Source organism: Dromaius novaehollandiae, chromosome 15 (genome assembly GCF_036370855.1).
Source record: "Dromaius novaehollandiae isolate bDroNov1 chromosome 15, bDroNov1.hap1, whole genome shotgun sequence".
Classification (NCBI taxonomy): domain Eukaryota; kingdom Metazoa; phylum Chordata; class Aves; order Casuariiformes; family Dromaiidae; genus Dromaius; species Dromaius novaehollandiae.
Genome location: NC_088112.1, coordinates 8,996,971 through 9,018,090, shown reverse-complemented (window position 1 = coordinate 9,018,090; position 21,120 = coordinate 8,996,971). Strand labels below are relative to the sequence as shown.

At 38.2% G+C, this 21,120-nt stretch overlaps 1 protein-coding gene across 2 annotated transcripts in view; it reads left to right on the top strand.

Moving 5' to 3' along the window:
- GABRG2 (gamma-aminobutyric acid type A receptor subunit gamma2) overlaps nt 1-21,120 on the top strand; it is a 73,789-nt gene that overhangs the window by 22,251 nt on the left and 30,418 nt on the right. For both annotated transcript variants that reach the window (XM_026117515.2, XM_026117506.2), the window contains exons 2-6: nt 5,837-5,985; nt 7,619-7,686; nt 8,680-8,900; nt 13,075-13,157; nt 13,863-14,000. In XM_026117515.2, the coding sequence (XP_025973300.1) occupies nt 5,837-5,985; nt 7,619-7,686; nt 8,680-8,900; nt 13,075-13,157; nt 13,863-14,000 (659 nt within the window). The remainder of the gene's footprint in view (nt 1-5,836; nt 5,986-7,618; nt 7,687-8,679; nt 8,901-13,074; nt 13,158-13,862; nt 14,001-21,120) is intronic.

Sequence of the window (21,120 nt, the reverse complement as noted above, 5' to 3'; positions counted from 1 at the left end):
TACAGACTTAGTCTTTATTAAGAAGAGTTTGTAAGAACAATAACCTGCACTATCAAATCCTCCTAATGCAGATCCTCCATAATAGCAAAAACACTCCCCATGCTTCCTCCCTGTTTCCAGTGGGACTCAATCAGTGTAAAACTATTGTAGCTACTCTATATCCTTTCATCAGACTCTGAGAGGCTATTTGCTCTCAAGTCCAAGACCTGGGCCTGCTCTGCAGTAACCAAGGTTTTCTGGAGAAACTGGGACTCCAGCATTTCAAGTCCCCCAAGGCTCTTTTGCAACATAGCTGCCACCCAGTATCAGACCTGCCACCCTATCAGCACCACAGAGCTCTAAGAGGAAGGAGCAGGATGGCAAGACACTTCTCTCCAATTTCTTAGCCCGTAACTCTCAGCACACTTTCCATTTCCCTTCAGGGAACTTCTGACCACTGACTGGATCTCCCCCTTCACTCTCTAAGCAGAGCATTATCCAGGGCCAGTAAGTTTTTGTGGTTTATGTGGGTAATACCAAGTAAGTTATTTGAGAGGATAAAAGTCTTTACATAACATGATTTACAATTCTGAAAAAAATGAAGGTTAGGTGTTGTAGTGGACAGACAGTAGTAGAAAAGAAAACCTGCATCATTTTTAAGGTAAAGGTAGGAGGCATGGTCCTGGACCCAACTTCAGGATTTAAACAATACATACATACAGAATAGAAATGTGAACAGGCAGAGAGAATTTGGCCCATGGCTTTGTGTAAACATTTTCTACTTTAATTGAGGCAGTTTTACTTAAAATATGATTAGCAGTCAACAAAAGAGTGTATAGACAAGGTTACACTTCCGCAGACACTGTAATCTCCTGCAAATACTCTATTCTATACACACTCGTACATCTCATCTGCATACAGCATCTCTGTATCTGCAGTGGGAACTTGGAATATGTCCTTCCCTCCAAATGACTGTATTCTCGTCATGAATAATGTATGAAATACAGATTGGGGTAATTTTTTATGCATATCAGAGAAGGAATTAAATTGACTATTCATTAAGTTAAACAGTGCTGTTAAGTAAGACAGCAAGCTTTGTTTCAGTCCTTCACTGAGAGGTAGAAAATATCAGTGTTTTAAGTGGAAGATTTATTGCATGTGTGAGTAGTTTATTAAATCTTTGCTGCAGGCTCTGTAGTTTCTATGGCCTATTTGGTATCAAAAATAAAATTGGTCACATTTTTTTGACAAATAAACTGGAGTTTTTAGTTGGAGTCGAACTAATTAGTTGGTAGCTATCCAGTACTATTAGAGATCTTTTTTTTAGGCACTCTGTGGCCATTCTCATTCTGCTTGCAAACAGCAGAGCAGCAGCAGGCAGATTCCCACAGCGATAACTGACTCTTTTGTGAGGTATCTTAATAGAGCACTTGGAAATGGTTAAAATTTGCTTCCTATATTTAGAAAAGTTAAATGACAGAGTCACAGCAGGTATAAACCTACATATCTTGGTTGAAGAATTATAGAGATTTTGACCAGCTAAATATATGACCTCATGTCTGAATGTTGAAAGACTGAGCATTCGTGGTAGGTATTTGCTTCAGAGAAGTGTATGCTTCAGAGAAGTGTACTACTTGCATCATCACCCAAATAGCTCATTAAATGCCAAGTTGCAAAAATCATATTCCTGTGGATCAGGAAATATTTATCTTATTTCAGAAGGAAATGCCTTTTGAATGATTTCTCACTAATGAAATTAGATTTTCACAATCTGTCCCTAAGTTTAGACTGCAAAATTATTGCTACTGACTGATTTTTAAATAATCTGTAGTGGATCTTGACTGACATATGGTAGTGTCTTTCCAAGAAATACTAGATAAGATTCTTCTGGAAATTACATAAGAGTGTTTCTGATCTAGAGATGTTGTGGAACAGCAAACTGTTCCTACCCAAGTTACCAAAGAAGTAGATAAATGAGAGATACCATGAAGACTGTCAAAAGTTACAGTGTTGGCTTTATGCAAGCAATTAACAAAAACATGGTAGTTTTGTAAGAGATAATCCACCTTTAATGTGAATTTTCAACCAAAGAATTTAAGCCAAAAGACTCCAAAAGATAATAAATATAAGGCAGTTAAATACCATTAATATAGTTATTCTTTGGGTTTTGCTAAAATGATGTTTCATTTTATGTAGGTCTCAATCTTAATTCCAAGGAAGTGAAAGCAAAAAAATATATCATATTGGATCCAAAAAGGATAGGAATGGATTCCCAAACTGTAATGTGGACATCCATGTTTTCAAAATGCTTAGAGGGCAACATATCAGCGCATTGACAAAATCTTTGAATAATAGGCTTTGCTATGTCTTCTGGACAAGGTTCAGAAAAGATGGAAAAATACCTTTCCCTAAGACATTAGTGATTTCTCAGGAGACACACCCTCTGGGACTGACTGAAGTAATTGTCTATTATTTCAACATATTTCCAGTATAGAAACAACACATTTAGCATTAAGAGTTCTGTAAAAGAGGCTGTGCCAATGAAATGGAGCATCTCTTCATTAGTTCTTCATCCCTTGGTAGGAGAAACCAGATCTACCACCAGTAGGTGCCTCTGCCCATGGAGGTTACCCTTGCCCCATGAAGAGCGATGATGAAGTGCTGCCCAGAGAGTATTGCAAGCAATGTACAGATGGTGTACACTAGCAAGGATCTGGAGAATCTGGCCCTGAACGATTAGTTAGTGTAATCTGTTTGTGCTTAAGTTAAACGTCACCAATGAGCACTCAAAAGAGCTCTATAAATGTTATAAATCAAGTAACAATTTCTCTAATACAAAATTAGGATTAGTACGTATATTTTATAGTGAGAAAGCTAAGAAACATGAGTTAAAACTGTTTTTAACCTCTTCCATGGTGAAAAACCTCTGTGACAAAATGCCAGATAGACTGTACATTTTGTATGTAATTGTGGAGTGAGTTACCAGTTCCCAGATCTTTACACATTTTATCAAAAAGTGAATTAAAAAGACAAGTGACTCAATCTTGTGCTGTCATCCCCACACAAAGCTTCCCGTGGTCTAAATTAATGCACTCTCTGATCTAAATTAATAAATGCTTATTAACATTTAGTGATTTCTGCCCTCCACCTGCTTTGTAAAGATGTATTTCAAGTGATTTGACACATGCAAAAAGCCCCCCATAATTTCAGGCACAATCATGGTTATCTATGTAAGTAATTATAGTCATAGGAAGCTCATACAGGCTCTGCCGGCAGAACTGAGCAGGGCTTGGGCCAGATGACCTCCAAAAGTCTCTTGTAACTTGAATTACTTGATGATTCCAATTCTCAAATTCATATTCTGACTGCCTTAAGCCCCTTCTTTTTCAAATGGGGAAAATGGGTCTGTGTAGAACGGTCTGGCCCACATCTTGCAATAGTGCTAATGTGAGAAGTGGAAATACCTCAGAGAGTGAGCGTGTATCAGTGTGCGAAACAAATTTACTTTCAAAAATTATAGTTTGCAAAAAGGTAAATAGATGTTCCTTTGCTTACCTATTTGATCACTAGATTTGGCAACCTCTAGCAGTCATAAAAATAAAAACAGATTTCAATAAGCATTTTGGAATAATCTGGGCTTTATCAAATTTGTTCTGGATGTTAAAAGCACTTGCAAAATTTAGGCCATATTATCAGAAAGACTAATCTGACAGTCTTAAGGAGATGAATCAGGCTTTGTCATTATAACTTTCATTAGAAATAATGGCACTTGCACAGCTAAAGCCCTGCTCATCTGGGTAGAGATGCATCTCTGTGTGTTCTGGCTTGGGTACATTTTACACAGACGGACATTTAGACAATCAAATATCCATGCTGATTTACAGTTCTCCTGGAATTCAGATAAAAGCTGGAATTCAGTGGCCTTTTTCTCTAGTTACATTGACTGTGTTCCCTCTCCTCTCTTTCACACTAACCTCTCATAAAACATTGGCTGCCTTTTGAGATTTGGAGTGCCAAAAAGGTTTGAAATGGCAGATGAGCAAATAGCTATTTCTTTCCTATAAATCATTATCAATGGGAAATGGAAGCTTTAGCACTCATGAGGTACTGTTACTTAAGGTTGTTCTAGTCTTGAGAGAAGTCCTAGAAAAAAATATGCTTTTTCATCCTTTAATTTCACTGTGTGCAGTATACGAGGCTCTACTAACCAGCTCCTTGACTTTCAAAGCTTCCTCATCCCCTTCACATTCAGGGATGCCTTGTCTTTGTGCAAGGATGTGTTTGCTTTACTTTTTCTTTTCCCTGTAGAAGAACGGTTCTGCTTGGGAGAACGGATGTCTAACTGGTTATATGACAGAAATACGGCTTTTTATACATAAAGTTTTGTGCAGAGTGAAAACATACAATCTAGTGTCTCCTGTTTGCAATGACTCTGTTTAGAAAGCTTCCCTCTTTGCGAGGACAGGGAACCTGGCTTGAGTTACGTTCCTGTGAACTGCAGTTAGAGCTCTGAAACTCCCGAGAGCCAAATAAACAAATGTCCCTCCCCAATTTAATTATCACAGCCTGCTTGTCACTAAAAGCAGAATACTATGTAGCACAACGCCAATTAAAACTCAGCTGGTAAAAAACTGCAAGTTCAGGCCTGTGCAGCTCTTAAGCTGGGCTGCGGGTTCCCGGAGGCGGCAGCCGGCGCTGCCCCCCAGGCGCGGGGACGGGATGGGGCAGGTTAGCCCAGCATCCCGAGGAGCTGCCAGGCTGAGCCTGGGCCAGCGCTGACCAGCGTCTCTCCTGCATGTGCTCGAGAGACTGCACAGACTGGCTGAAACAGGAGTATAATTAAATTTTCTGCTTTTGACTCATTCATACCCAGACCCCACCCACTGGCTTAACACATTTACAGTATCATTAAGAGTTTTAAAATCCAGCAGTGTTCAAACTTTTCATAGAAGCAGGTCAGGAAAGAAGGGCACTGGCATATTATGCAGAAAAACTTACTCAGAATTGCCTAGCACCATGCTAGGCATTCAACTTTAATTACTACTGACATTCTGCAAGGAAAATATCCATTGATGTCATATTCCGAATTAATTTCTATATTCTCCTCTAGAACTGGAGGCACTGATTTTAAAGAAAGCAAAACATCCATTAAACATAGTCTATACATTTCTGATTCTGAACTTGCCCTTTTTACTGCGCTAAGCAGGTTGAATTATACTAGATCTGAATTATACTGCTCAGTAGCAGAAAAAATAGCAGACAGACTATTTTTATTCTCTCTGGGTTCTAGTTAGAAAAAGTAAAAATGAAAACCACTGGCAAAAATTTGTGCTGAACTTTCCAAATACACAATAAGTTGAAGTTCATCAGAGTGGAGAGCGGCTGTGTGACAGTTTGTTGGAAAGAATTTAATTATTGGCCTTGTCAGTAATGTGTTGCATCAAATCGTTCTCTCAAAGGGAAGTAATTCAACAGCACTGTGTACATACTAAGTGATATTTTGGTGGAGAGTTGCATAAGCTAAGTGACGATTAGATTTGTTTCATAATAGGTCCCACCTGAGTCAGGGAGAGAAAAAATAGACATGCCAAAGGTGATAAGCACTGATGTTCCTTTGAACAGACAGAATATGATCTCAACTGTACTAACACAAAATTTTGCTAAAGTGAGCTGTAACCTCAACTGTTATGTGACATCCTTGCTGTGAGTCTCCTTATATAAAGCAGGCTATTTTTCAGTGTTTTGTACAGTACTAGTAAAACCAGGACTATGTGTGTAGTGTCAGTCTCCAAAGGGGCTGCCTGTAAATTCATATATTTCAAGACTTTCCTTTTCTTCATTTTTATTTCTTTAACAGTTCCACCCAAAAGGGAGATGATGATTATGAAGATTACACCTCAAATAAGACTTGGGTTTTGACTCCCAAAGTCCATGAGAGTGACGTCACTCTTATTTTAAATGGCTTGCTGGAAGGATATGACAACAAGCTGAGACCTGACATAGGAGGTATGTTGCTTTTCTTTTCAGCCCACTTCTAATTAAGAGAAAGAACGTTCACATTGTATTATATTACACAGGAAGCAGAATCTATTCAAAGTAGTTAAGAAAATGAAATAGGATGTAGTAAAACATCAGTGGCACAAAAAGCAGCCATGCTTTTGGAAGCTGGCATCTATTGTTAAGATCGCGGAATATATGCTGAGACACCTCTTGAGAGCTTTCGAATTTGCTGATTCAGGCTGCCTGCAGCCATCCTTCTGCATAAGAAGTTTGGAATTTAACTTTTGAGGAACTAAAAAGCCAGTTTTTCTCTTCTTTATATAGCTAAGAGATATCATTAGACAATCACAAACAACACATCAGGAAAGAAAGGCCAAAGTGAGCATAATGTAGCCTAATTCCTACATGATGGGACACACACAGACAAACCCACTGAGAGCAGCAGGTTTGTGTTGACTGGTGCAGCACATGCGCTTGCCGGCTCATGGGGCAAGAAGTGACAGGGAATGGGGTACAGAGGAGGAATCGTTCATAAAAGATAAATTTACTCCAGTAAGGCTAACCTACCCGGATTCCCCCTGCATCCAAAGTAGGTAGATAGACGCCAACTCGGACTCAGAGGGAAGCCTTGGCTGCTCTGAACCACCTTTTGGAGGAACCTTCCCCTCCACTGCTTAGTGAGGGAGACCAGAGAGACAAGTCTCCTCGCGCAGAAGTCAGTCAGCCTGAGAAGGCCCCGGGTGTGCACAGAGCAGCCAGGTGATACCTCTGTAGAAGAGGATACAGCAGGAATAATATTATGGAAAAGAGAACTCATGGATGAGGCTGGCAGAGAGCAGCCAGGTTAATGAGGGAGGCTGTTTCTAACAAGTTTATAGAGGCTTATGAACCAGGGAATTTTTCCACCATGAGGGACAACATGAGTATTCAACCTTCAATGCATGTATATACTGTAAATTAGCAGAGGAATTTGCCTCATTCTCCCAATCTAAGACCTTAGAGAACAGAAAAGAATTAAGCATTCACAAAAAGCATCTGGAAAAAAAAAAGATCTTTTGGCCAAGGTGTATGGGAATAACATAGTCACAACTGAGTAATTTCAAAACAAATGAATCTAACAGCTGTTTTTTATTCCTGTTCTAGCAACTGTTGTTGCTTTGGGCTCATGAAATTGTTACTTATCAACAGCCATCTCTGCAGGCAATAGCAGTCATGTTGTATTTGGCGTTATAGCGTAAAATGAGTGATGCAACACATCACAAAAGGAAAAAGTTTGCTTTTGCTGATAGTGTTTTATGAAATGTGTTGCTGTGACCTGACACAAAATACACATACTCTCAGTCAGATATGACTCACTCTAAAGTAATGACACTGGTTTCAATATTGGTTCTCATAGCGTAAGTGCATTTGTTCTGATAGCACAAATGATATAAGAACTTGTCCCAAAGTGTCTCCACCTAATTTCAAGCTGGAGACATCACTGCCGATTTATGATTATCATATTTTTTGGGGGGAGATACACATTTGAAAGTCAGGCAACCATAGCCATACTACAGAGGCACTTCTACTTGTGTTTGACTTGCATGTAGTTCATTTTGACCTTCACTCATGCTAGCGACTCTTGTTGTTTCTCTTGCAGTTAAACCAACAGTGATCCACACTGACATGTACGTAAATAGCATTGGGCCAGTGAATGCTATCAATATGGTAGGTAAATGATTGCCATGTTTTACTACAATTTTAATGTTCACTTTATGACAAAGCCTACATCATTTCTGAACATTATAAAGCGTCCACTATTTTTGATGTTGTGGTTTATCTGCATTATTTTAAAAGTCTCATTGTATTATTATTATGGAAGTGAGGACTATATGAACTATGAATCTATATAAAATGGCAACTAAAGTGTGTCCTGCAAAAAAAGGAATAATAACTTAATAGTTTTAACACTTGCTTGCATTTCTATGACTGTGCTGTACACTTCAGTGTCTTGCAAGAATCTAAGCCTTGTAAAAATGAGCTTCCAGATTGCTGCAAATTAGGCAAAAACATTCACTAGTGCTACTACCAGTCTTGCCACCGAGAAATCAAAAAAGCCCTGATCCTTTCTCCTCTCCTCGTCCTGAAATTCTCTAAAGAGGAGTTAAATTGTATCTCCATATGAGTGAGAGAGTGGTTTAGCATTAGCACCACAATACCTGCTTCACTCTTGCAGTCTTTGTGTGTAGAAAGAAATCTCAGATTGTTCTTTTCAGGTCTATAGTTCCCTTTCCAGTTACTGGCTTGCTAGTGGGGGTCAGGGGAGCAAGTCTTCACCACTTTTGACATTAACTGTGGGGCGGCGGCAATTCAAGGCCAAGTTTGCTTGAGTTTCACCTGTCACAAATCCAAGAAAATAAGTAATTCTTTTCTAGTTTGATCAGACATGGGTTGAGGTGTGGGGACACAGGATTGAAAAAGGGACCTCAATGTCTCACTTGCATTTTAGGTCAACCTATCCCTAGGAAAATAATGAAAAAAGTTTTAAACAATAATCTTTGGTGGACAACATCCTCAAAAATTGCCAAAGGTTTTTTATCAATTCTAGTATCTTCTATATTTCACATGTGGTTTTTTGTATGAAGTCAAGGAAAGCTTATCAGGAGTAATGTGAAATGCCGAGTGCTATGTTTTCATCAGTATTTCTGGTTAACACAACAGGAATATACAATTGATATATTTTTCGCCCAAACGTGGTATGACAGACGTCTGAAGTTCAACAGCACTATAAAAGTGCTCAGATTAAACAGCAACATGGTTGGGAAGATCTGGATACCAGACACATTCTTCCGAAATTCCAAGAAAGCTGATGCCCATTGGATAACAACTCCTAATAGGATGCTCAGGATCTGGAATGACGGCAGAGTGTTGTACACACTAAGGTATTTACACCTGACTTTACTTCCAATTTCTCAAGGGAAAGCCAAGGAAAAGTGTGTTGATACACAAGTCCTGTGAAGTCAGATCACTTGATATTAACCCAAAGAAAAAAATATATATTTTTTGCTATTACTTATGGGTACAACCCTGAAAAAGGGAAATATTAGAAGGTATTACTTGCATGCAGTCTATTTAGAATGTTTGATATTGACACAGTAAAAGAGTTTCATTTCTACCTATAGATTGCACTGTCTGGCTCACAAATAGTCACATTCTTATGTGAAAATCAATATAAGCATGGTTATAACAATTCATCTTCATTTTCAGGTATGTTTTATTGTTTACCAGTAGTTTGGTCACTATTGCCTTTTACCTTTGTATTCTGTTAAACTGAGGAATTTGAAATATCTTTGAATTAAGTAGACAGTATAAGAAATACATTATGTATGTCAAAGGCCTCTATTCCAAACTGATTACAGTTTAGCTAGATGAAGCTCCACCCTGCAAAAGCATTTGATTCCTTAAACTTCTTGTGAAAATAAGGATTCTCTTTTTAGCCTTGCTCACTTACGGTTTAATCAAAAACCCACAGATACGCCCTGTTCAATTAATATTTTCATGAATTTAAAGTTGATATGCTGATCTCCAGATTACTCAATGATGTATACATTTTTTGGAGTCAGATTACCTTTATAAACTATCTTTTCAATAATTAACAGTTACATGTATGCCTACATTTAAAAGTTACATATGCAATATGTACTAATCTAAATGACATTCTCTCAGTGACCACAAGGAAAGATGTTTCCTATGTTTGAAAAGCCTATATGCCTTTTTTTCTTATATATGATATAATATTTGGCTCTATGTAAAACATAGATAAAGACAGTATCTGTTCAAGAGAGTATATAATTTAAAGTGAGAGTACCTAATCTAAGATGTTAGGCGTATGACCACTGAGCTTCAGACTGCTTTTTTTTAAGTCTTTCTAGTTTTCTGCTTTTCTTTATTGGATGCCAAAAAGAAAGTTTAGAAGGAAAGCATATTCATTATCATTTTAATAAACAGATATGAAGCTTTGGTTAAGAGACCCTTTTAATATTGCAAGAACTGTCCGAATTACAAAAAGAGTTTTATTTCATAGTTATTTTACATTCATTACACACTGCATCGCCAGAAGAGATAAGAGAATGATTGGAATTGAAATCCAGTGCAAATCAAAGTCAGTCTGATAAAGAAGATGCTAGATCTGCTTTTGAAATGTTAAATTGGACTTAGCTACACTATCTCCTTTTCAGACTTCATTACCTTTCTCTTCAAACCATCCAGCTTCTCTCATTAGAAAGAGATATATCTGATAGACTTTTAGAAACACAGTTATGTGATATTAATGTATACTTAGTTGTTCTACTGAGTCTCAGCAAGCAACAGTAATGATCTATCCTATATCCTGGATCAACTCAAAAATGAAATGTGATAGCTTCATTACAGATCTGCATCAAAGAAAAAACCAAAAATATCTTTTTGGAAAACTTAGAAATGCAATGTTCTGACAGATGTGCATGCGAAATCTTGCACAGAGCATATAAGAATCTAACTATTACTGTTAGTTCCTCATATATGTAAGCATTAAGCAACAAACCTTAAATGCTTTTCTAAACAAAATGCTAAGAATCTCATCATTTGTGATGAGATTTTTTGCCTCTCAAAGCAAAATTGCTAATTCAGACTAAGGTTTTGGTCAAGGAGAAACATGACTGAAACTGGTTGGGGATGTGAAAGTTGGGGCTGCCTTGGCTGGAGTGACCATGAGATAGTGGAATTCAGGATACTGAGAGAAAGGAACAAGACAAGTAGCAGGATCACAGCCCTGGACTAAAGGAGAGCAGATTTTGGCCTCTTCAGAGGTCTGCTTGGAAGAATTGCATGTCATACTGCCTTGGAGAGAAATGGGGTCCAGGACAGCTGACTGATTTTCAAGGATCACCTCCTCCAAGCACAGTCCACCCTGATCAGCAGGAAATCAAGCAAAGGTGTCAGGAGGCCTGCATGGATGAACAAGGAGCTCCTGACAAAACACAAATGTGAAAAAGAAGCATTCAAGAAGTGGAATCAGGGACATGTGTCCCAGGAGGAATACAGAGACACTCTCCAAGCATGCAGGGATGGGCTTAGGAAGGCCAAAGCCCACCTGGAGTTGAATCTGGCAAGGGATGTAAAGGGCAATAAGAAAGCTTCTACAGGTATATCAGTAGCAAAAGGAAGACTAGGGAAAATGTGGGACCTCTGCTGAATGGGGAGGAGCCCTGGTGACAAAGGACATGGAAAAGGCCAAGGTACACAATGTCTTCTTCACTTGGTCTTTACTGGTAAGACCAGCCTTCAGCAATCCTAGGCACTTAAGATGAGAAGTCTGGAGCAAGGAAGGCTTACCTTCAGTGGAGGGTTTCAACACTGTCCCCCACAGTATCCTCATTGACAAACTCATGAAGTACAGACTAGATAAGTGGACAGTGAGGTGAACTGAAAACTAGCTGAACTGCCAAGCTCAAAGGGCAGAAAAAGCATTTTACTGTGAGAGTGGTTAAACATTGGAACAGATTGCCGAAAGATGGTGGAGATATTCAAAACCCAACAGGACACAGTCCTGGCCAATCTGCTGTAGTTGATCCTGCCTTGAGTAGAGGAGTTGGATCTCTGGGATCTCCAGACATCCTTGCCAATCTCAGCATTGCTGTTATTCTGTGATTCTACAAAAACTGGCTTTCTGCTCATGAATGAAATCAAGTCATTTCCACAAGAGAAAACAAATAAAAATAGTAGTAAATCTGAACCCATTCCAGATCTGAACTATGTTAAATATAGTCACAAGAGAAAAAGCATTATTAAAGGAAGACCTTATTTTTTTATTTATTTTTTAATTTTTTTAGCTGTATTATGATTATCTTGAAGTGAAACTGAAGATGGTGGAAATGAGATGAGAAAGAAAGGGTTATTCTTAGCTAAAAGAATCAGTTCTACTTCCATGTCAGAGGCAGGTCTTCCATTAATTTCAGTGAAAATGAGATTTTTTCCTAAATCCCTAATGTAGAGAAGTTTCCTTTTGACTTCATCAACTTGGTGGCTAGTGGCCACCCTCTACATCCTGTAGTATGAAACACAGGGAGATATCTGCATGAAGTACCTACTTCCAAGAACCAGCATGTAGAAACAACCCGTAAAGTTGCTCATTTGGACACCAAGGAACGAACAAAGAATAGAAAGCTATATTTTTCATGGAGATTTGAGGAACAAATAAATAGCACTCTGCTCTTTTCTTCTTTCCTCTCTCATCTCCTGCTGCCCTCCTTTCCAAAGCTGTTTCTTTTCATGGATTATTTGCTACCAGCCCATCTATCATGCAGCTCATGACAGGGCTGGGGATATGTATAGGCTAGCAACAATGAAGGTACTGAATGAAAAATGGTAGAGTTTTTAGTAGGCACATCAGTGGATATATCTTGTCTAATTTTGGTTTTCTAAAAGTACATGTCTCTACCTGAAAGATACCTATATCACCTACATGACCTGAGTTACTGTATAGACTCTCCTAAAATTCTTTGGAGAGGAACACACATTTTTAGTACGTTCTTCTTCTAACTTAGTTTAGATGTCTATTTTGGAATGAAATGCAGTATATCCTCAGAGTGCCTTTTTCCTACGAGCTATAAAGGTAGTCTAGATGACTGTGTTGGATGTAGATGTCTAAATTTGGACAGAGGACTCACATCTGTCATTTCTGAAATAGATTTTTTTTTCATGTAAAATACATCTCCATAGTTCATTATAGCATGTTGTGACATAGAGATATGTCACTGCTTGTATGAGATGACCTGCATATTCACTTATGGATTTGCTAGTCATGAGTAATGCTGCCATTTCAGATGCATAGGAACAAAACTTTAATACATATTCTATTACAGTCTTGAAAGCAGATGATAAGAGCCTTTGTAACTAAGAAAGAAACACTGCTTATCAATAACCATGATGTCTTGGAATATGTTTGGAAGAGCCAAAATAATATATACATGTTGGTACTTCTGTTTACAATATCTTGTTCAATATTAGTAAGAGCCTTGTTTTGCAAGTACAGATTTCTTGAGTGTGTTCTGTATATTCTGCTCTCTCTCTCCTTAGGCTGACAATCGATGCTGAATGTCAGCTGCAGCTACACAACTTCCCCATGGATGCTCATTCCTGCCCACTGGAATTTTCAAGCTGTAAGTAACACACCTAGAAATATATTCAGTCACTTTCCTATCCCACACTGAGTTACTTCGTATAAATATATATTTTTACAGTCAGAGTCAGCTAGGGTTATATTCTTAACCAGACATAGTCCCATGGTTTTCAATTTTATTTTGACCTTATTTTCAAGTACTCAAATGATATATATTCACAAATATAATATAGGGATGTTATATGAAAATGGCATAACTTCTGGGACATGTATGATTAATTTATGCTTATATCTTAGCATAACTGCAGAAATTTTTACTTTTATCAACTTATGGGCTGATACTTTCTCTTTGCACATGGGAGTTTCACTATTAGCAATATTTGAAGTCAAGGATGCTTGACTTCTTGCAAACAGGTCAAGGAGTGAATTTCTAGTCCAGCTGAAGATTTTTTTGGCAGGAACTGAAGGTTGGGCAAAATTGCATCATATTAGGTACACAAAAACAAAAAAAGTCATTTTAAAAATATTTATCTGAAGTGCTGTTTTAATTTATAATAAATGAAATGTGATGTTGAGTAAAAGCCACTACTAAGTAGTTTGAAAAAAAAAAACCATCCGTAACTTGCAATATGCTGCTGCAGACTTTTCCCAGAAATAGACAATGGTAGTTTTCTTCCCCAAAAGAACAATAAAATCCTAGCAATGACTGTGAAACAAATCATTCTGTATTTTCCCTTGTAATAAGATGGTTACCCAAGAGAAGAGATCATTTACCAATGGAAGCGCAGCTCAGTGGAGGTGGGGGACACCAGGTCCTGGAGGCTTTACCAGTTTTCCTTTACGGGATTAAGAAATACAACTGAGGTGGTGAAGACTACTTCAGGTAAGACAACTGATCTGTTTACCCTCAAATTAATTTAGGATTTTATTAAAGAAAAAAAAAGAAATATGATTGTCTGAAACTCAGCATTGGCACTTCACAGAACAAATGCAGACTTTTAAACATCTATGGCATGAGCCAGGCTTTAATATTTCTGAAGAAGAACTCACAGGAAGAAAAATGAATTGTAGTCTACTGTCCATTCTTGGATTCTCCAAGGTTGGATTTCTGAAAGAAATTCCTAGAACTGACAAGAGAAAGCCACTACCAGCAAGGGGTGGGGAGGCTAGACCATACTGCCTAGCCTGCCTTGGTGTGAAAAACAGCATTAGGTGAGCCACTAAGGTGACAGTGATGTTGTGAAGGTTGCTTTTAACATCTTACAATTCCATTCTCCGTCTCCCAAAAGCAGAATGTAGGTCTGGGCAGAAATGAAATTCAAAGTCCCAACCTCTTTACTACAGCAGCTCCAAGTGTATTTTGTTCCTTAAAACAGGGCACATTCAGCTCTCATTAAAAAGAACAGCCTTGCAAGCCAGAGTCTCAGATGATTCTCCTGCATATTTCTATCTCCTTGGAAACAAGTAATGGAATTTAAAATGATAAATGAGGAAGGACTCAGCTTTTAATAAAAATGGCAATTTAAATCCTACTAACTAAGCAGGAAAATAAATTCTCCTAGACATATATATTGTTGTATTTGTCGGTGGAAAGGAAATCAGTGAATATGAGAAGAATTGCATATTAATATTCTTGTATGTGCATGATATCCCTTGTCTTTGATTTCTTACTTTCAAAAAGAATAGTGAAATGAAAGCAGTTTTTCTTTCCAGGTTGTTTTTGATTTTTACCTCTATGTTATTGTTCTGGCAAATATATTGATTTAAATTCAAAGACCTTTCTGCTTATTCTGACTTCAGAAATATCCCCATCCATTAAAAGAAATAACACAAGTATTTCTAAAAGGTCAGCATTGCTGTTATATTCAAAAGGAGAGTGAGATCTGCTAGAGTTGAGAGCAGCCTGCTGTGCATTACGCTGGAGTGCAAAGAAAGAGGCTGAGAATTAATTCAACATCCAACTTGTGAATCACTGGATATTAAGCACTGATGACATGTTTAGTCTTATGAGCAGGGTAAAAATGGACTGAAGCCTCCCAGTTGTAGCCACATTTGCCTTATGGCATCTCCGGCCACTCTAGCTGAGGTAGATATTTAGTCAGTTATTCAAGAAAGCATTTGACCTTTCACATTTTCCCAGGGAAAAAAATAAAGGTGCAAAAGAGGACAAGAGAGGAGTGTGCGTGGGAGCCATAGCCACTAATAACTACCATTACATGTGACACGGTGGAATTGCTCTCAAAGCAAAAATATAAACAGCAATGCATCTCAGCTCAGACTGCCCCTGCAACAGGCACAGCACGAAAGGCAGCAGCCAGCCAAAGTGTGGTTCAAGGTCCCATCCTGCTCAGGCTGAACCCTGCCTTTACTTCAGACCTAATTCGAGTTTCTTTTATTTGCTATTTTTTCTTTCTTTTTCTGCTTGAGCCATCCTCTAATAAACTGGTTTTAGCCAGAGATAGAAAGCAATAAAATCTCAACATGCTACAAGCTTCAGATCCAATATTCTGCTAATGCAAACAGAGCACTTACTGAGAAATAAACTAAAAATAAAAGACAAACAGGAAAAAGACACATTCCCATTCAAAGAGAAGCATTTTTCAGGGGTTAACCACTCAAGCTTGTACTATTCTCCTGGAGTACTACCATAATGTTGTGTCAGTTGTTTTTAATATGATGACACATGCCAGCCTTTTTAATTTGCTTAAACAAAAATAAGTAATTAGCAGTTAGCATGCACTTTAAAGCAGCAAAGAATCACTCTAGTTATCACTAGATTCCTAAGAAGAAATGCTCTTGAAAGCTACTTAAGCTGTTTCAAAGATCTGCTGGGTAAAAAAAACTTGGAAAAAAGTCCTGCTTGTATGCTTCTTCTCTGTGGTTAGCATATGTTTGATTTTCCCTGCTCCTTTTGTTTCTATGACCACAGATAGGCATGAAAATTTGCTTTGATTTTGATCCAGGTGCATTATCTAAATAATCAGAAGGTGAAACAACAAAATAGGACTGTTAGTGAATCTGGTTTATCTCCTATAAATATTGCGATAGAGCTGGCAGGGCCTGGACAGTGTTCGCTGTTTAGCTAGGTGTGCTGGGAACAGCATTAAGTCCACTATTCCTCAGCCAGTCCCAATCGCTGCCTATAATCACTGTCTTATATACACACATATTTTTAACAGTTTCTCCAAGAAAAAAGACATAGGAAATATGTTCCAAGCTCTTAGATTTACTTGTATCCTACGTGCAGCCTGCACGCCCATGTGAAGTGTTTGAGCACCCACACGGCCAAGGTGAGTCTCAGGGCTTTGTGCAGCTAATTTCCTGTTGTGGATGATGGGGTTTAGGTACAAACTAAAGGATAGTCCCACTGGCAATGTTTCAGTGGGGATGTGAGCTTAGCTACAGTGGAGGAGATAATAGAAAGACTAAGAAGATTTTGGAAAGACGAATATAGTTCCCAAAACTCTTTCCCACAACCAAAGTTAGATGACAAGGGAAACCAGAGCAACTTGAACACAAGAAGGGGGAATTAGAGCATACGAGATTTAACAGTTAGCAGTCGGAGCCTTGGGAGTAGCATTATGGCATTTAACCCGGAGTCAAATTTCCACACCTGCATTTATTGCATTTCCGATCGAACTCGTGGTTCTGGCCACATGCCTCCCAGGGACTAATACGGTCCAGCCCTTCGCAGGGCTCCTGGCTGGCTGGGCCACTGCAGCAGAGAACCAGAAAGTGTGCTGAAACGTGGTGGTTATGAACGCCGTTACCTCACTGTCTGTCATGTCATAGCAGAACGTGCGAGATCTGGGCTGAGCTATGGACAGAGAAGGGGAAGTATCATTCGTGTGTAAGGTTCAGAAGAGCTGACAGACTTGCTGAAGTGACCACATTTATCTGCAGCTCTTCCTGTGCGTGCCCCAGCAGATGTTAGACAGCACAGCTGTAAGATGTAAGAGAGCACCAGATGTTGGAGTTGTGTCCCTGAGCAGTTAGAAAATCCTAGTAATAGCAGCAAAAAGCAGCTGAACTATTACAAACCGTCCTGTTCCTCTTACCTGAAATGAGTCACCCTGAATTGTTATCTTGTTACTCTCCCCACTGAACTTAATTTTCTTTGAAAGTCACAGACAACCAAACAATAAGACATGATTTAGCTAATGAAATCCAGTGTCTGCAGTACCTGGGACGGTTAAGGAAAGGTACTGGCAACTCTCCAGTTGCAGGTATATGGACATTTCATCAAAATGACTAGATAGTCTGTACAGTAACAACACAGAAATATCCAGACATACAGAAATACAGCCAGTATTCCCCCTTTCTACCCTTTCTTCTGTGTAAACTTTTTGCTCACAGTATCAGGCTCCATCCCCATAATGGTACTGCAGTTCTCCAATAAAAAGGGATAAGCTGGTGAAAAAATATTTCTCTTGTCAAGGGTAGAAGCTGGAGTGAAATCACTGACTGAGTCTAGGGAATAAAAATTCAACTTTTCCCCAAATTTGGATGGACAAAGCCATGTGTTGTCTTTCCAAACCAAGCTGCTGTCTATTTTATAAAATCCTATCTGAAACCTAATCCGGAGGAAGGCAGTTGTTTTACTATGACATGTTCAGAGTTCATGGTATATTTTATGTGTGTTTATTTAAAGGTGTGTGATTTATTAGAAGTATTATCTACATATTTATACTACTGTTAAAATAGTTGGTAAGCGTGGCAGAGTGGACAGTTAGCATAGAAATAAAAAGAGTTGTATCATATCATAACCAGCAGTAAGAGAAGAAAACCAAAAAGGGCTGCTCCAGCACACACATCATTTTACATCTACCTCTAATTCAAATCAATGTGACTTCTTATTTTTGCTTTAAAAACAACATTTTCTATCTTATTTCTCTTCTGACCTTTGAGATTCAGTGTGGATTAAAAATAAGTGAGATGGGAAATTAGTTTGGCAAGTTCACCACTTGTGAAACATGTCAGCAAATGTTGCTGTTCTCCACTTTTTAGATGTCAGAATGAAAATATTATAGAGATCAGGCAAAATCACATTATAGAATAAAAATGTGTCTCCGTGCGTGTAGGTTGTTTAGGAGGAACATCAAAGAAGATTTTATAGGGAATTCTCTCAACTGATTTGGCAAGCAAGAAATGTAAGGTTTAATTTTTCCATTTGTTACTGCTGTGTAACAAGTGATAGAGCAATTTACATTTTGCAGTACATAATGCACAATTGGATGACACCAATCAGTGAGATGCTGCACTTTGGGAAGTCTAAAATAGGACAATTCCAAAATTTGTAATTTGTTATATTAAATAAAGAAGAGAGAGAGATTCCAGGAAGGAAATACTCAAATGCACAAATACAAAAGGATCAGTAGTTGTGTAGGAAGAAGTCTGGGAGCTGTAGTAGTCCACAAACATATTATGATGGATAATGTGATACCACTGCCAAAAATCCTACTTCTTCTGAGATAGGTTGCCCAGGTTGTTGTAGGTAAAACTTGGAAGTAATATTAACTCTTCTACTCCATGAAGAACTGCCAAATAGTTGCTCCATTCTGCTGGATTAAAAAAAAATGTTCACTTTTCAGTGTGACATTTTAATAAAAAGAGGGGAGTCCAGCAGAGAGCAGTAAGTTAAAGTTTTAGAAAACATGGAACCTATGGAAATGTCTGGAAGGATGGAGCTTGTTTGGAAGAAAGAAGCTTGGTGATCAAAGGACAGCTAAGGCTATGGTTCTTTATAGGGTTAGGAGAGAAATCATCAGCTGATTTGCATCAAGTAATATATAGACAGGGAAAAAAACCAAACACATCCTTTTTAAAACATAAGAATAATCAGCACTAGCACAGACTAGTTAGGGAGATTGTAGAATACTTGAAATCAAAGGTTTTAAGAAATAAATTAAATATCTGTGAGAGAGAGTCTAGAAATGTAATGATCATACCTTAGACCGGGCGGAAAGGACTAACTTACATCCCAAAAGTCTTTCCATCAAGAAGTTTCTATGAATTTCATAACGCTACCTGACAAACTTTAGTCCTACTGATTATTCAGTGTTTTTGAATGTACATCAATCCTGTCACCTGATACTGAACACTGTACTATGCACAGTAGTTTCTGAAAGTGTAATTTTTCAGGACAGATGGAGCTTCTGTTAGTCACAGTGCACTTCTGTGACTGGAGAGTTCCTTTTTTAGCCTGGACATTATCTAGTCCTTATTCGCAGAGCCAATCCTGAATTTTTAATTAGGTATAAGCATCATAAAAATAATCAAGAAATAGCAGATGAACAAGTTGCACAGTATCCCCAAGACTGATGAACTGATGCCTGCAAATTCCTTTTTTAGTTTCTTACTGCTCTGTGTTTTGCAGAGCTACTAGGAACCATGCAGTAGAGACTGTGTTTTGCTCATAGCTGATAAACAGTGTCAAATTCTTAATGAAATATTTATCGTGTTATGCATCTTTTAAGCCACATCAATAGATGTGTGGATAGTTTCTGCTTATCAGGAAAATGTGGTCCTGGCTATTATTTTGTGGAAGAAGACATATTTCCAGATTTTTATACTTTATCTTTATACTCTGTTGTAATGAAGTGCACTGTTGGCAGGCAGGCAGTCCTCCGAGCTCTCGTAATGCTCCTAACAACCAGGAGTCTTCTCCCTATGTTTATTTAGTCAAATATGATATGACAGGTACATATAATATGTAAACATATCTCTGCTGGGAAATGGTCCTGGCATTGAAAATAGCCATAGGTGAGACACCACAGTGCCTAGAAACCCTTGGCAGGCCCGTAAACAGGTCTAGTCTTCAATATGGACTGCTCACAGCATACGGTATTGGCAGGGAAGTCCATCTGAGCATGGACAGGCATTCCTTGTCTGCAGATTTTGATCTAGTGAATAGGTACAAGATACAAATATCTGCATTTTGCATGTGGCAGCATTTAAACATCTTTGTACTCACTTTGCAGAGGAGCAAATGATGACATAAGCTGTAAATCAACAGAGACTCCAGCCTACTGTGTCTCAGACCGTCCTGTGTATCTTTATTGTTCTCTCAATGGCTTAGGAGGGTATTTGTCTCATTATCCTAGTTTTTTAAACAGCTGTATTCATTATTACCTTAGACATACCCGCTAAAAGAATACCGTCTCTCTATGACAGTGAAACATTTAAAGCAGCAAGCAGACACAATGGACTGAAAGGCTTTTTTTTTTGTATGGTGCTTCAATCCTCAGCTCCAAGCTAATAGCCTTAATATCTTTAGGATACTCTTAAAATATTTTAATAGCTGTATCTTAAGATCCTATTCATAATATAAATATTCTTGTCATCTCTCAAGAAAGGGAGCACCAGTCAATATTTTTGCTTATAAATTCTTAATTTTTTCCCATTTAAACTCTTTGTTATTCTAATAATTTGGGACTATTCACATGAACCACTGTTTAACATTACTGTACCTAATGTGTCATTATTTGAAAGAAATGGCAATGCAGAGCTCAGTTATTTAACTTTCACACCCCACCCTTGTGAAGGGTTACAGATGATCTGTGAGCAGGAGGAGGACTTTTGTTGTGGCCGTGGTTTGCATCACTTTGACAATGCTGTCAAGGAATAAAAGCAGTATGAGGTAACTAGTCCTGCATACGATTACTTACGAAGGATAACGAATGTAGATAACAAACATTTCTCAAATAAGCCAGACATCTGTATTTGCCTAGCTATTCATCAAACCACAACAATTAATGAACTTGCTTGCTGAAGTTATAACTGTTGTAAAGTTTGTTCACCAAAAATAATTAGTCTAGTTCTCCGGATCGCATCTTCAAAGAGAGATGTAGTACGATCCCCTCTACCCCATATCCGTTGTATACTCTACATTTTCTCATCCAAGTTGGCTAATTGTGTGGCAAATGAGTATTTATAGATGAATTCACATGACTGCATGAATGAGCTAATTTAGTCGGGCGGGCTTTTCCCTGCCTGCCTGCCAC